We start from the raw sequence: 15649 nt of genomic DNA on the forward strand, positions 1-15649 counted from the left end.
GCTTGATTATGAGACACTCAACCTGTCGGTCCAACTCTTGCATCAGTAATTGTAATTTTCGTTTTCAATTTGCCCTGGCATTATCAGTGTACATTTTCAAGAGTTGCGCACGAGATAGATAAAGACAACAATGCTTTTTACCGGATTAATTTAAAGGCAGTGGACACTATTGGTAATTACTCAAAATAATTATAAGCATAAAACCTTACTTGGTAACGAGTAATGGGGAGAGGTTGGTAGTATAAAACATTGTGAGAAACGGCTCCCTCTGAAGTGGAGTAGTTTTCGAGAAAGAAGTAATTTTCCACAAATTTGATTTCGAGACCTCAAGTTTAGAATTTGAGGTCCCGAAATCAAGCATATGAAAGCACGCAACTTTTTGTGACAAGGGTGTTTTTTTTCTTTCATAGTTATCTCGCAACTCCGACGACCAATCGAGCTGAAATTTTCACAGGTTTGTTATTTTATGCATAATGTTGAGATACACCAAGTGAGAAGACTGGTATAGTGGCCACTGTCTTTAAAAGCAACGGTCGATATGTTCTTGTCATATTTATACGTGCATCACTGATCATCGCTCAGCTGGTGAACTATTCAAATTGACCCAACCAAAATGAAGGAGCTACAGGCCCAAGGTGAAATAAAACAAATCTTATAATAGTTTCCGCTGAAGTTCGGAGAATCCTGTAATGAAACGCTTTCCAGACAACCTGAGCAAGTCTGCAGCCTTGCACTGCAATGATCGTTGCAATTGTTTCGGTTCGTTTCCTCGGGGCTGAAGTTGTGACCTGTCCCTTACAATTTGTCAATGCAGGATTTATTGTGAGAAATCTCTGATGCAATTTTATCAGTAGCTGAAGTGTGAGACTGTGGTTAATCTGTATCACTCGTAAATGGGCGGGAAGGACGGTGATCACTATAAAACGCAATGCCATCGCACACACGGACGTGCTTTCGCAAGAAATTGGCTTAGATGAAATGGGACTGTCCTTCGGATATCTTTATTGCAAGATCGTTGTTAAATATTACGGAATCACACCTGCCTACAAGTGCTCTTAGTCGGAGTTGGGGCTCCGTCTGGGCAGTCTGGGGATGGGGGCAAAAAGGCCTTTACATTTAAGCGGGAAAACAATAAAATTGTTGTGTTTTTGTGTAACTGTTGAAAAATACCACAGAGTTGAGCTGGGGTAACGTAACCACCAACACAGGTTATTGCATAATGGGGGGGGGGGGGGGGGGATAATGATAAAGCTGTGGATGTGGATGTGTGGGGGAGGGGGTTGGGGTCCTGTAAATCCAGGAGCCTGTTGGCGTGCGTTCAAACTGTTACTCGGAAAGACGACTTTCCGAGATAAGATATCAGGGAAAGATGTCTTTCCGAAAGATATCAGGGAAAGATGTCTTTCCAAGACAAGATGTCAGGGAAAGATGTCTTTCCAAGACAAGATGTCAGAGAAAGATGTCTTTCCAAGACAAGATGTCAGGGAAAGACGTCTTTCCGAGATAAGATATCAAGGAAAGACGTCTTTCTAAGATATAATATCAGGGAAAGACGTCTTTCCAATAATTATAAGACCATGGAAAGACGTCTTTCCAAGACAAGATCATGGAAAGACGTCTTTCCAAGATAAAATATCATGGAAAGACGTTTTTCCAAGATAAGATATCAGGGAAAGACGTCTTTCCGAGATAACATATCAAGGAAAGACGTCTTTCTAAGATAAGATCGTGGAAAGACGTCTATCCAAGATAAGATGTCAGGGAAAGACGTCTTTCCATGACAAGATCATGGAAAGACGTCTTTCCAAGATAAAATATCATGGAAAGACAACTTTCCAATATAAGATGTCAGGGAAAAACGTCTTTCCAAGACAAGATCATGGAAAGACGTCTTTTCAAGATAAAATATCGTGGAAAGACGTCTTTCTAAGATAAAATATCGTGGAAAGACGTCTTTCCAAGATATAATATCAGGGAAATACGTCTTTCCAAGAAAAGATCATGGAAAGACGTCTTTCCAAGATTAAATATCAGGTCCAGGATAAAATATCGTGGACAGACGTCTTTCCAATTCGCTACGGCAATGGCAGCTGGCTAAGCTTTGACAGTTGGCTACATGACATCTGGCTAAGCTAAAACAGTTGGCCACGGCTATGGCAGCTGGCTAAGCTATAAAAGTTGGCTACGGCTATGGCAGCGTGCTAAGCTATGACAGTTGGCTACGGCTAAGACAGCTAGCTAAGCTATGGCGGTTGGCTACGGCTGTGACATCTGGCTAAGCTATAACAGTTGGCCACGGCTATGAGAGTTTGCCGCGTCTACAGCTGCGGCTATGGGCTACGCTAGGACAGTTGGCTACGGCTATACATTTGGCTAAGCTATGACAACATGCCAGTTGTCTACGGCTATTACAGTTGTCTACGGCTATGGTTGTTGGCTGAACTCCATTCAAAGGCAGGTCAACGTTTTGACCTCCTGCATTCGGGAGATCTCCTTGAAGGAATTCTCATCAGGATAAAAGGAGAATGACAAACAAGAATTTAAAGAAAAACTGTCATCCATTATCACTGCCCTTCGGGATGAATCAGAGCGCCTTGCTGGGGAGAAGGTTTCTCACCTGGCCTCGCTCTGAACACGCCGCAGCGAGGAACCTTTATTTAATTCACTTTCGGTGTCAGCGGGCAAAATATGAATTTGCTTGTGCCTTCCCAATTTCATTTAGCCCTTTAAATATAGCTTCAAGAAAAATGCATTATTTCGATGACAGTGTTTATTCAACCTCGTCCTCATTTAATTTAATGCTGCTGTATAAGCCGCCGGTCAGAGTCGTTTGTAAATTCCCTCTTGCCGCCATAACATGACTCGAAATGTTTCACCGGGGCATCGGGGAAACTTCCAAAATGTATTGCATATTTGTATTAAAAAAACACGTTGTCTTGGATCGGTCGAGTTGGTCTTTGAAAAGCGTTTGTAACCGTTTATCATAAAATGCATTGATGGGTAGACAAATGTTGTAAAAGTAGAATACAATGATCCACACAAACATGCCTCTAAATTGCACGGTTTTCCTTTAACCTCGTCGACTAACACGGTCGGCCATTTATGTTGACTCCTATAAATGGCCCACCGTGTTAGTTCGCAAAGTAAAAGAAAAACAACGCAATTTCGAGGCAAATGTGTGTGGATCATTATATTCTACTTTTAAAACATCTTTCTAACCATTTGCATTTTATAACAAGCGGTTTCAAACGCTTTTTATAGACCAACTCGTCCGATCCAAGGCAACGTATCCATTTAAAACGAGGTTCGTTGGGTTTTATAGATTGCGTATAACGAAAGGACCCCTGCCCAATGAAAACACACCATCCTATTGTTTACACCCCGTTGGGGACATCTTTGTTCTTTCCCTTGTCGTCCACATACTTTGTACACACAATTCCTTGTGGGGCACCCCGTCTTAATGGTGACCCTTTGTTTTCCTTGTTATGTTTTAATAGTCCTCAATCTTCATAAAAATACGAGCCAATTGAGACAATTAAAGTCTGATTAAAACAACAGTTTAAAATCTTCATATTTGGTTTAAAAAATGTATAGCTATTTCCTAAAATAATTTAATTTTGATTATACAAGCTATTAACCTGAGATGAGCATTTTGTCAGATTTCATGTTATAGACAGCTCTGTGTTATCTTTTTAAATAATTGCTTACAATTTGCAAAGTAGCAAAATGCATACAAATTATCCGGTGAGTTGCCAGGCCCAACAAACAATAACATAAAATGATTGTTTTTAAGAGTGCGAAACGTTCGAGTGCATAAACGACTTGCTCGTCTTCTGGTTATTTCGTTTCAGTGATGTCTCAAAGCGATGCCTCAACACTTGACCCCGTGTGCCAGCCACAAGTGTCTTCTCCTACCTACACCAAATGCATGTACATGTCTTATTATGCTGAGACTGTGGATGGATTGCATAAGTTTCCATGACAACGGGCTTTGCAAATTCTAGAGATGACAACGACGGATAAAATACCGTTGCATCTTGATCGAGTGAGTGCGTTTTGGTGACAGCAAGATGCCTATTTCTATATTATTACCTCGCCCTATTTCCGAGCAAAGAAAAATAACGTAATGAAACAGAGATAGAGGGCAATTTCCATTTAAAGGAATAAAAGACAAAACATAAAAAGAGGTCAGATTTTGATGTACAGGTTACTCGAGGAAACGTATATACAATGGCAATTTCACTTCCACTTTTAAAAGGCAGTGGACACTATTGGTAATTGTCAAAGACTAGCCTTCACAGTTGGTGTATCTCAACATATGCATAAAATAACAAACCCGTGAAAATTTGAGCTCAATTGGTCGCCTTGAAGTTGCGAGACAACAATGCAAGAAAAACACCCTTGTCACACGAAGTTGTGTACTTTCAGATGCTAGATTTCGAGAACTCAAAATCTCATTCTGATGTCTCGAAATCAAATTCGTGGAAAATTACTCCTTTCTTGAAAACTACGTTACTTCAGAGGGAGCCGTTTCTCACAATGTTTGATACTATAAACAGCTACCCATCACTGCACTCGTTACCAATTAAGGTTTTATGCCAAATTTGAGTAATTACCAATAGTGTCCACTGCCTTTAACGATACATTAGAATGCAATATAAACTAAAGTAAGGTTGAGGTTTATGAAAAGGCATATTTGGGTTGGGCAATTGGGTTGAGTTGTGGTTATAGCCTCAAATATTATTACACGGAGTTTTCCCTGAGAGGGAATGACGAATGTCTTTTCTAAATTTGTGAATTCGCAGTGAATTGTGTTTTGGCTTATCCAAATACACATTATTTGAAGGATTATATAATGTGAATGTAATTATTAAACATCATCTGAACACTTTTCGACAAATGACAAAATACCAATGTTTGCGAGGGGTTGCAAATATCAGTAAATTCGGAATTTAACCCAGAATTGCACAATAAAAAAGCTCAGAATAATCGTGCTCCAGAAAAAAAAGAAAACTGTACCATCCCGCCGTCCCCTTCATCGAATTTGTAAAGGCAGTGGACACTATTGGTAATTACTCAAAATTTTTTTTAGCATGAAACCTTTCTTGGTGACGAGTAATGGGGAGCTGTTGATAGTATAAAACATTGTGAGAAACGCCTCCCTCTGAAGTAACGTAGTTTTCAAGAAAGAAGTAATTTTCCATGAATTTGATTTCGAGACATCAGAATTAGATTTTGAGTTCTCGAAATCTAGCATCTGAAAGCACACAACTTGGTGTGACAAGGGTGTTTTTTCTTTCATTGTTGTCTCGCAACTTCAAGGCGACCAATTGAGCTCAAATTTTCACAGGTTTGTTATGTTATGCATAATTATGTTGAGACACCGAGTGAAAAGACTGGCCTTTGACATTTTACCAATGGTGTCGAGTGTCTCTAATGATTACATTGGAAACACGTTCTCTTTATATTTGGACAACACTATAAAACACCGACACAGTATTAACTTTACCAACTTGGGGATAACAACGCACATCTTGTTTGAAGAAAGGTCGTATATGTGCACTAACCTTGTACAAATGAAGTAAATCTTTCCCCGATCAAACCTAATAGCGGACTTTAACCACAAGGCAACCCCTTACCGTTACAAAACCCAACCCATAGTCTGAAGGGTTCACAGTATATACGAGCATGCATGGTGGCATCACATCCATGCACTATACACAATCATACAAAGGAACGATAATTGTATTTTTAAAACCAATGATGTTTTCCCTTCAGCTTCACTTAACACACACGTCATTACTACATTGAACTTTCCTCTTGGCAGATGCTTTCCAAAAGGTGAATAACACTCGTTTGGCAACGCAGCTTCTTCCCAAAGGCCGGTGACTTCGCTAACAAGTCCTTGTGGAGTTGTGGGTGGAGAGTGAATTACCAAGACGTCCGGTTCAACGGAGAGGGACGTTGAAGAAAACGGCAGATAAATGCATGAACTTATAACAGATGTAACAAAATTGCATAGAATCGAGGAGATTTAGACAATTCCCGTGTGATAAGCAGTGTGTCATGTTACAAAGTGTTTTCATCAAATTTGCATTTTAATTTATGTTTACAAAATAACTTTGGTCTGGGCCACTTGCGTAAAAACAAAAAGCAAAATTCAAAACTAAATAGAAACTGCAGAGATTACTTCTTTCAATTCGTCTGCATTTAAATGTAAGTAAAACACCATCACATGGTTTGAGACACCGTCATGCGAGCGACGTAGATCTCATCAAAATATGGAAATGCAATTTGTTTAATATTCTTTTGGAGAAATTGATTTAAACTACCTAAAAAGCGTGTCTCAGCTCTCACATTGAGAGCGAACCTCGTGCATGTAATTCGTTTAATAAACTTCAAACCTTGTGATTGGGGGGGGGGGGGCAACGGCTCTCCGATCAGGCGAATCAGTGCTGGTAGTAACAAGAAGAAAGAACAAGATGGACAGAATATTAATTTTGGTTTTTACCCACATACACCGATGTGTGTTAGCACTGTATCCTCAGTACTTTCCCGAGTCCTGTGAACAAATATCACAGGCATGTTACTCGGGTGGGATTCGAACCCACGACCCTTGCAATTCTAGAGCAGTGCCATACCAACTACACTACCGAGATTGCCCGGTAGCCAGAGGCAGTTCGAATCCTATGTTTTGGCATATGTACAGAGAAAGCAGGCAAGATCTTTTACCCGATGTTAATAGGAATCGTGTTTCTGTGTACAATTTTGTGGTAACACATTCCCTCTGACGACACAGGGCTCCCACAACGTCGATGTTCAAAAACAAATACTGCCCAGGGAACGAGGTTGAACCATCAAACATCACCTTTAGTGAATCAATTTGCCGGCAATTTCACTTGTATATTCCCGTTTCTAGCGTGTATTGATGAGACGTTATCTTCTAAACTGTGTTTCATTATCGTCGGGAAAGCTATGTGTCAGTTTTTGTTATAAAAGCAAACCGTTGAAGTTGAAAGACTCCACGTGATATTAATCACATTGACATCAACTCAACTGTTAGTGTGACCATGGAGCAATACGTGAGTGGTCCGCTGAGAATACGGAAGGTTGTCATTAAAATGACTTAAGTGTTTAAATATTGAAAGGCAGCGGAACTCCATGTTTTGCCTGATCGTACTGTAACTTAAAGACATGAACACTATTATCACAGACTAGTCTTCACTGTTGGTGTATCTCAACCTATGCATAAAATAACAAACCTGAGAAAATTTGAGCTCAATCGGTCGTCGAAGTTGCAAGATCTTAATGAAATAAAAAACAGATGTGTCGCACCATGGTCACACGAAATTGTGTGCTTTCAGATGCTTGATATGATACCTCAAATTCTAAATCTGAGGTCTCGAAATCAAATTCGAGGAAAATTACCTCTTTCTCGAAAACGTCACTTCAGAGGAAGCTGTTTCTCACAATGTTTTATACTATCAAACTCTCCCCATTACTCGTAATCAAGAAAGGTTTTATGATAACAATTATTTGGGGTAATTACCATTATAGTGTCCAGTGTCTTTAGTACACATTTTTCAGGTATTTCTGAGGAACTGCATCTATGGTCCAATGCTGTAGTCCTACATTTCCGGGTCAAAATCAACCCGGATTACGACGGGAGCTTGACCCATAATGGGTCAGAATAATATAGACTCTCTGTCAAACTGACCCGCAAATGTGTCAAATGGAGGCAGACCTTGAGTCTAAATCCCCGATTTTTAAAGCAAAGTTCAGGGGCTAGACTCAGCAATGAGTGAGGCCTCATGGGACTGTGAATCCAGTTTAACTCTAACCCGGGCGTTTTAGAGTATATCATTGTCTTAAAGGAACACGTTGCCTTGGATCGGACGAGTTGGTCAAAACAAAAGCGTTTGTAACCGTTTTTTATAAAATGCATATGGTTGGAAAGATGTTTTAAAAGTAGAATACAATGATCCACACAAGTTTGCCTCGAAATTGCGTGGTTTTCCTTCTACTGTGCGAACTAACATGGTCGGCCATTTATGGGAGTCAAAATTTTGACCCCCATAAATGGCCGACGTGTTAGTCGACAAGGTTAAAGGAAAACCACGTAATTTCGAGGCGTGTTTGTGTGGATCATTGTATTCTACTTTTACAACATCTTTCTACCCATATGCATTTTATAAAAAACGGTTACAAACGCTTTTCAAAGACCAACTCGACTGATCCAAGGCAACGTGTTCCTTTAAAGGCACTGGACACTATTGGTAATTACGCTAAACAATTGTTAGCATAAAAACTTACTTAGTAACGAACAATGGAAAGCTGTTGATAGTATAAAACATTGTGAGAAACGGCTCCCTCTGAAGTATAAACGTAGTTTTCGAGAAAGCAGTTATTTATCACTAATTTCTTTTGATTGAATGCGAGACCTCAGGTAAAGTCTCGAATTCAAGCATCTGAAAGCACACACCTTGTGCGACTATGGTGTTTTTCTTACATTATTATCTCGCAACTTCGACGACCGATTGAGTTGAAATTTTCACAGGTTTGTTATTTTATGCATATGTTGCGATACACCAAGTGAGACGACTGGTCTTAGACAATTACCAAAAGTTTCCAGTGCCTTTATGGAATTTGGTCTGCACACTCTAAACCCTTCCGGATCCCATGCTGGGCCCGATCCATTTCTGGGTTCGATGACCCGGCATCTGTGTCAAAATTACTTTGAATCTGGATTAATTTAAACCATTTCCACGGTCAGCCTGACCCAGAAAAAGGGTCGGTTCCCATGGGACCCATAATCAGGGTCGATTTACCTCGGGAGATTTTGAAGGGCAGGCCCCGTCTGTTCTACAGTGGTATATTCAAAACTGCAGTCACATACTGCAAGCAGCAATGAATAATACTTTTGGTAATTAATATCAAATGTGCCATAATTGGAAACCATTTTCCCTCTCAAAAGTATATAACAGCAACTGATATTGAAGGAATTTGTCATATGACGTTTTGTTTTTAGTTATGAGATACTCTTTATATATGCGTTCAATTGGCAGCAATTGAACAAGTGACAATTGAACATTTTATTATTATTCAAACCCTTAAATACGGAGAACATGCTGAAGCAAAGCACAACAAATAACTTTGTAGGTTTTAAAATCAAAACCTGCAGATGGCAACATTATGCTTTTTTTTATTAAGACATATTTTATTCTGTACAAATTTTGGAAACAGGAAAGCAACACAAGATCAAATTTGGTCCAACATTTTTATCCAAAAATAATTGGAAGTACGATTTTCCTGCTCAGATTTCATTAATTGTAATAAAGATGATATAGATTGGTCATCAAGCACTTCCGATGTATCCACAATAATTATATTACACACATTTACGGACTCGTAAATATACTTATGTTATAGTATAAGCTTGGTAAACAAACAACCCCCAAAACCAATGCATTGTGTATTTCAAATAAAAAAAGTAAACGTTTGCAAGAACTGTCAATTCCCTTCCTGCAACCCCCGTCAACATTGCAAAGAATAAAGATGAAAATGCAGATCAATTTGAGAGTTTCCATATGGAGAGTGTGTCACTTATGAAATGGAACGTAAAATATATTGAACGCTTTTGGCTTGCCTATTTTGGTTGTTTTTAAAATTGCCTTTACTAAAAAGGACTGGGGCAAGATAATATGGGTGTGTTTGTTTTGTTTGTAAATTAATTCAACAATTATTGGCAATGTAAACAATAATGCACGCATATCAAAGTCCACAGTTATTGAACAAGTTGCCAGTTGCCAATTATTGAGTGTACATGACTCAATATTATTTTTTTTCCGGATATCCATACCCTCTATATTTTATGATAAATGCTTTAAAATGTTAAACCAAACTTGACAAAATTTTAATCATTTGATGGAATAACGTCACATTGCCGAGCCAATGGACTGTGCAGGTCTAGAAAAACGAGCAACAACCCAAACGAAGACAAAATGTTCTATGAAACCAAATATTCTTTTAAATTTCAATTTAAAGGCACTGTACACGTTTGGTAATTGTCAAAAACCAGTTTTCTCACTGGGTATATCACATTATAAGCATAAAATAACAGGCAGCGAAAATTTGGGCTCAACTGGTCATCGAAGTTGCGAGAAAATGATGAAAGAATAAACACCCTTGTTGGACAAATTTGTGTGCAATATTTTAGTGAGAACTTACCTCTTTCTCAAAATCTATACTACTTCAGAGGGAGCCGTTTCTCACGATGTTTTATACTATCAACAGCTGTCCATTGCTCGTTACCAGGTCAGTTTTTAAGTTAGTATTTGTGTTGAGTAATTACCAAACGTGTACCTTCCCTTTTAACAAAATTCTTTAAAAATATAAAATTCCTAAAACACAAAACCCATTTTGTTATAAATACAGTTATAATGTTTGTTTAGTAAAAACTTAACCCTGAAAAAAACTTAAATTGAGAAGAGGATGCTATGTTTTAGAAACCCTAAGGCTTGCATTGAAAACCACGCATTGAGACATGTTTCTGTGGATCAGTAGTTCTACTTTTAAAACATCTTTCGAACTATATGCATATCATAAGAAACATTCATAAATACCTCAGACAGTTTCGCTATTCCTACTGGCGGAGAGCGCATCAAGTTGGTGTGTATAAACCGTTGTTTATGACCAGTAAAAAGTGTTGAAACATGGGCGTGACACGCGAGCTTGCACCTGTTCTTATAGGACAGTTTCTTCATTCCTATTGGTCGAGAGCAACGGCCGGGACAGTTGTGCCACATCACGCGATACTCGCGACGCGCACAGCATTCCCTTATTAGGAGTTGTTTATCGGAGGGCGGCGGAGGGCTTTACCATTTCATAGCTGGAGGGGTGTTGTGTTGAACGAAATAATTGAACAATTGTAATTTTTGCATTTATTTTAGTTTTTGACCAAAAAGTGTTGATGTTTTTGACCGAAAATGTATTTATGAATGGGAATCACAGTGTGTTGAATCGGGTTTCAACTAGTGGTTTAAACCCGCCGAGGCCTGGTTCTTGATAATTTACCTCGACTTCGTCTCGGTAAAATTATCAAGAACCAGGCCTCGTTGGGATTAAACCATTATTTGAAAACCTCTTCACTTACACATTGATTTCTTTTGTTTCAAACGCTTTTCATAGACCAACTCGACCGATCCAAGGCAGCGTGTCTCTTTAAGCCCAAGCCAAAAGAAGCGTGTTCGTAAACGGCCACAGGTTTATTGATACATGAACATCAGCTCTGGGCAATATGCTTAATTTGTTTATACACAAGTATATCGGGAAATGGTTCATGTAAATTTGTTACATAAGGTTTACTTTCATATTTTTTCGCGGATACATTTCACTTTCCCAGCAATAAAATATAATTTTTAAACAGCCATAAGCTACTTTAAACTAAAGTGATTGATGAAATGTGATCTCGCACAGGTAAAACCATGGTTGGGACCGACTGAATACGCGACAGACTTGCACTGGGGGACCGGTACCGATAATGTTATTAACGTTTGGTCAGGGTTACATTACGTTTGTATCTGCCAAGTCGAAATTAAAAACTGGGAGAAGAGGGTAAGTTTCTCGAGTTTGTTTGAAATTCAGACGGGGAAGTTTCACTCAGGACAATTGGTAGGCCTGAAACCTATAGCTTGTTTAAAGTAGGCTTCTTGAAAATCATGTCCAAGCTCTTATTTTTCTCCACTGCCTTTACCAATCAATAGGCCTACAGTACATTTATTTATTTCTCCAGAAGATGATCAGAGCATACTGATCGAAACGTCGAGTTGAAACCAGCGGTTCTTTTCAGAACCACCCAACTCATTTAGAGATAATAATTAATGGTGTTACTTAATTACCTCAAACCTTTCCATTATACCGTAAAAACACAAGTTGAGCCGTGTGCGGCTTTATGACTTCATGATGCGGCTTGGGCTACGTCTATATAAGCAGGCTTAGACTCTTCATTCAGAGACAGCCTTTATACGCAGCAGTGTTAAGCGCGACTTATAGGCCTAGATGCTTCTCAAGACTGCGGCTCTGGCTCTGGTGGTTACCGGCTATAGGCCAAGTTTAGGCTACATTCGTTCGTCAGTAAGCTCCGCTTAAGCGAGTTCAGTCTAGGGCCCAATTGTTTGAAAAATCTTCTACTTAGCCGAAATTAGCAAGAACCCGGTCACAAATTGTACATGTGACACGACGGTAGTCTTAGCTGGTAACCTTTATTGTAATAAGCATAAGTTTGTTGTGCTTGGCTGCTTTGTGCTTAAGCAACTCTATGAATTTGGGCACAGAGCTTGATCTGGCGTCGTGTTATAGGTAACTTCCTATGTATCTCGTACGCTATACCCACACCCATTGCACAAAAAGACAGGCAAACCAAAAGTTATTATCTAACGAAATTCCTTAAATATAATTATCAAAAAATACTTGGATGTCTTTCACTGAAAGAAACACTATATAGAACCCTCAAGTTTCGTTCAAAAGTTGCGATAAGTTGGAATGACAAAGCTATTAGGATCGTTTCGCAGTCTGCACGACGTACAGCGGATACAGCGAGTGGCGTATGACGTCATAATGATGACGTATCCTTCTCACTAAAACGTATCCGTTCGCATGCGAAACCTCCCTATTACAGGGATGTTGGCATACAATGAAGTTTGCCACTGGACTTGACAAATTTTTTTAATCGTTATACGAAATAGCAACTTTAGATAACAGTCTGATCAAATGGTGTTTGCATTGGCCTACATCTCAATAAAAATGACTTTTAGACATCAGACATGTTTTTGCGGCCGCATAAAAAGGCACCTATTAGTAAAGACTAAAATTGTAATTGAGAAAATAGTATAATCTCTTGCAAATTGTTGTTATCTAATTAGTAAATGGTCTGACGTGTCGACTCTCGTCTAGTATTTCTATGCTTAGTCAAACGTCAGGCCATTCACTACTTTTGGCGTCTAAAATTATAGAATTTGAAGTATTTACAGTATACGGTAACCTTTAGTCAAGGCGCGCGTAACACTCAACGCAAAGTGGCAAAGTTCACCAACATCACCAAGCATGCAATGCGCGCCTTGTTTAAAGTCTAGCACTTCTCTCGTGATTTAGTGATTTAACTACAAGCAGTGACCTTTACAGCTACATAATATAGTCTCCCCTTTCTAATGAGCAAGAGTAATGCAATTGAAATAATCACGATAGCCAGTTAGACTGCAAAAAAACATATTATTTTACCGAGAGTTATAAAATCGTCAAGAAGTACGCACATGAAGTGCTCCAAAATGGTAAATTTTTAAGGTAAACAGGGGTGGATTTCACATTTAGGACTAGTCTTTATCTAGAGTTAGGACCAGTTACTCGTCCTAACTTAGGACTATCCATGCAATTTGTATATCTCCTAGGACTAGTCCTAAGTTAGGACTAGTCCTAACTCTTTGTGAAATCGACCCCTGATTTGGGGTATTTTAGAGATTGATAAAATATAAATATCTTCACGCCAAAATTGCGTGTATACAAATCGAAACGGAGCCCGATTCTTAGCAGCAAACTTTGACTCAGAACCAGCAATGTTTAGGTATTAATCCACACTCGGTAGATTATTGTTACTTTGTGTTTTACCAGCCATCATACCACTTAGCCCTAGTTTAACTTCTTCTTCCCTAAAAACAAAAACGGAATCGTCAGACTCCTTTACAGTCGCAGGCGTTCCCGTGACGTCATTACACGTGTCTATGATTGGCTCATTGTTTTCCACGTCATCTGCTCTGAGCAGTAAAGCGTCCTCCCCTCTTTTCATCACCGGCTTTTTCTCGACACGTTCCTCGTCTGTGGTAACGTGTGTGCGAGCTGTTACTTTTATGCCAGAAGTCTGCGGCACATTCGACTCGACTTGGACTTTATTAACCGGCCTACTGAATCTCCTCGTCTGTGATTGTCTTCTTTCTGTCTGTCTGTGACCCACCACCCTCGGCGTACGGTCGTGGCTTTGAGAAGGAGTGTTTGCCCTGAACACACCCTGCCTGGCCAAACAACGCGCTATCCAACTGTTGAAGAAAGCGCGCCTGAAATTGCGTCTCATGAATACGTAGAGTATAGGATGCATTAGCGTGGTGGTGTAACCAAGGGCTACCAACCACCTTTCTACCATTTCCACGGCCACATCACCACTACTTGCATATCCCCTGGCCAGTATGACAATACTGATGAGAGCATGAGGTCCCCAGCATATAATAAACGTCAGAATGATTATGGTTGTTGTTCGAGACACCCGTTTCTCTGGATCTCTCAGGTTATTCGCTGCAGCTATCACCCGTCTGTTGTCCTGCAATTTAACAGTAACGGTGGCTTTCACCAAGGCCGTGTGGATGGTCTTAACACGTGTAATCCTTATAATTCCATAGTATGCACGGATCATTATAATAGTCGCCAAAAAGAAGATGGGAATGTAGTACAACTCATAGAAATGGTTGTCCCTCGATCTGAAGAACCAGTGGAAACACAAGTGTTGCTCTACATTAAAGAGGTTCTGTACTTCTTTGAACTTGTTTAGGTTGATCCCGATGAACGGAGAACAGAATCCCAGGAGGGACAACACCCAGGTGATCGGCAGGATCCAGCGAACGTTCCTCATGTTGAATCGCCTGACGAGCGGGTGAGATATCTTATCGTAACGATCGATTGATATGACGACGACGTTGACCGCGGACGCGACACCGGCAAATGACACGGTTGCCTCGTGGAAGAAGCAAAAGAGAGGTATCCCCGGATAAGACAGAACTGCCACCAGCGTGGCTGGAATGGAGACTACACAGATGATGATGTCAACAATATTCATGTTGATTATGAAGACATCACTGACAGAGCGGATAAACTTCCTGTTTACATGGTAACTGAATAGAACTGCCGTGTTGCTGAGGATACCGGCTATCATTTCCGTTACCAAAACAATCGAGAGTATGACGACATATGGCACGGGATACACGTACGATACGTCGTCATCTAGAGCAGTCATGTTGTCAGTAGTGGCAGCGGTGGGATCAGCCATGCTTTCAGGTAGATCTCGTCAAAGCTCAACTCACCAAACTTGAAGTAAATTGATGAGCTTGAAAATGATGACCGATGAAAGCTCATTCGTTGCTCGTCAGTAGATCAATGCATCATGCCAACCAATCTTGTCTTGACGAGCTCGTTCAACAAACTGTTTAACTGCGATGTTACGGGCCACACAGGTCTACTATTCCACACATGTGCTGACAGCGCCATTGTCATATTGAGTGCTGTATCACACTTTCAGCTTACCATCTGTAAGCAGATCAAGAAAAGACAAATAATTAGTACTTAAATGCAAGACACTATTTTGTTTTTAATTATACTCCATTGCACGCAACTAATAAAGGTCCATTAGCGTTAATGGAATAAAATAAAACTGTGATGATATTACTACAAACAAGGTGTCAGGATCTGCACAATTCTTAAATAACACATAATAAAAATGGATATTTGATTGAGATGGCTTTTGTATTTACATGTGACGAATGATGACAACTCTCGAAAGCGTTTTAGTGCTTGGTCAATCACAAGGCGAAGCCTCTATTGATGGAGCGCAGTT

At 39.7% G+C, this 15649-nt stretch overlaps 1 protein-coding gene across 1 annotated transcript; it reads right to left on the reverse strand.

Annotated features, from left to right (window-relative positions):
* Positions 1-13462: 13462 nt before the first annotated feature.
* LOC139939979 (G-protein coupled receptor 22-like) lies at positions 13463-15278 on the reverse strand. Its single transcript, XM_071936155.1, has one exon. The coding sequence runs from the start codon at positions 15083-15085 to the stop codon at positions 13619-13621; it is 1467 nt and encodes a 488-aa protein (XP_071792256.1). The 5' UTR covers positions 15086-15278; the 3' UTR covers positions 13463-13618.
* Positions 15279-15649: the final 371 nt, after the last annotated feature.

This window comes from Asterias amurensis, chromosome 7 (assembly GCF_032118995.1).
Source record: "Asterias amurensis chromosome 7, ASM3211899v1".
Classification (NCBI taxonomy): domain Eukaryota; kingdom Metazoa; phylum Echinodermata; class Asteroidea; order Forcipulatida; family Asteriidae; genus Asterias; species Asterias amurensis.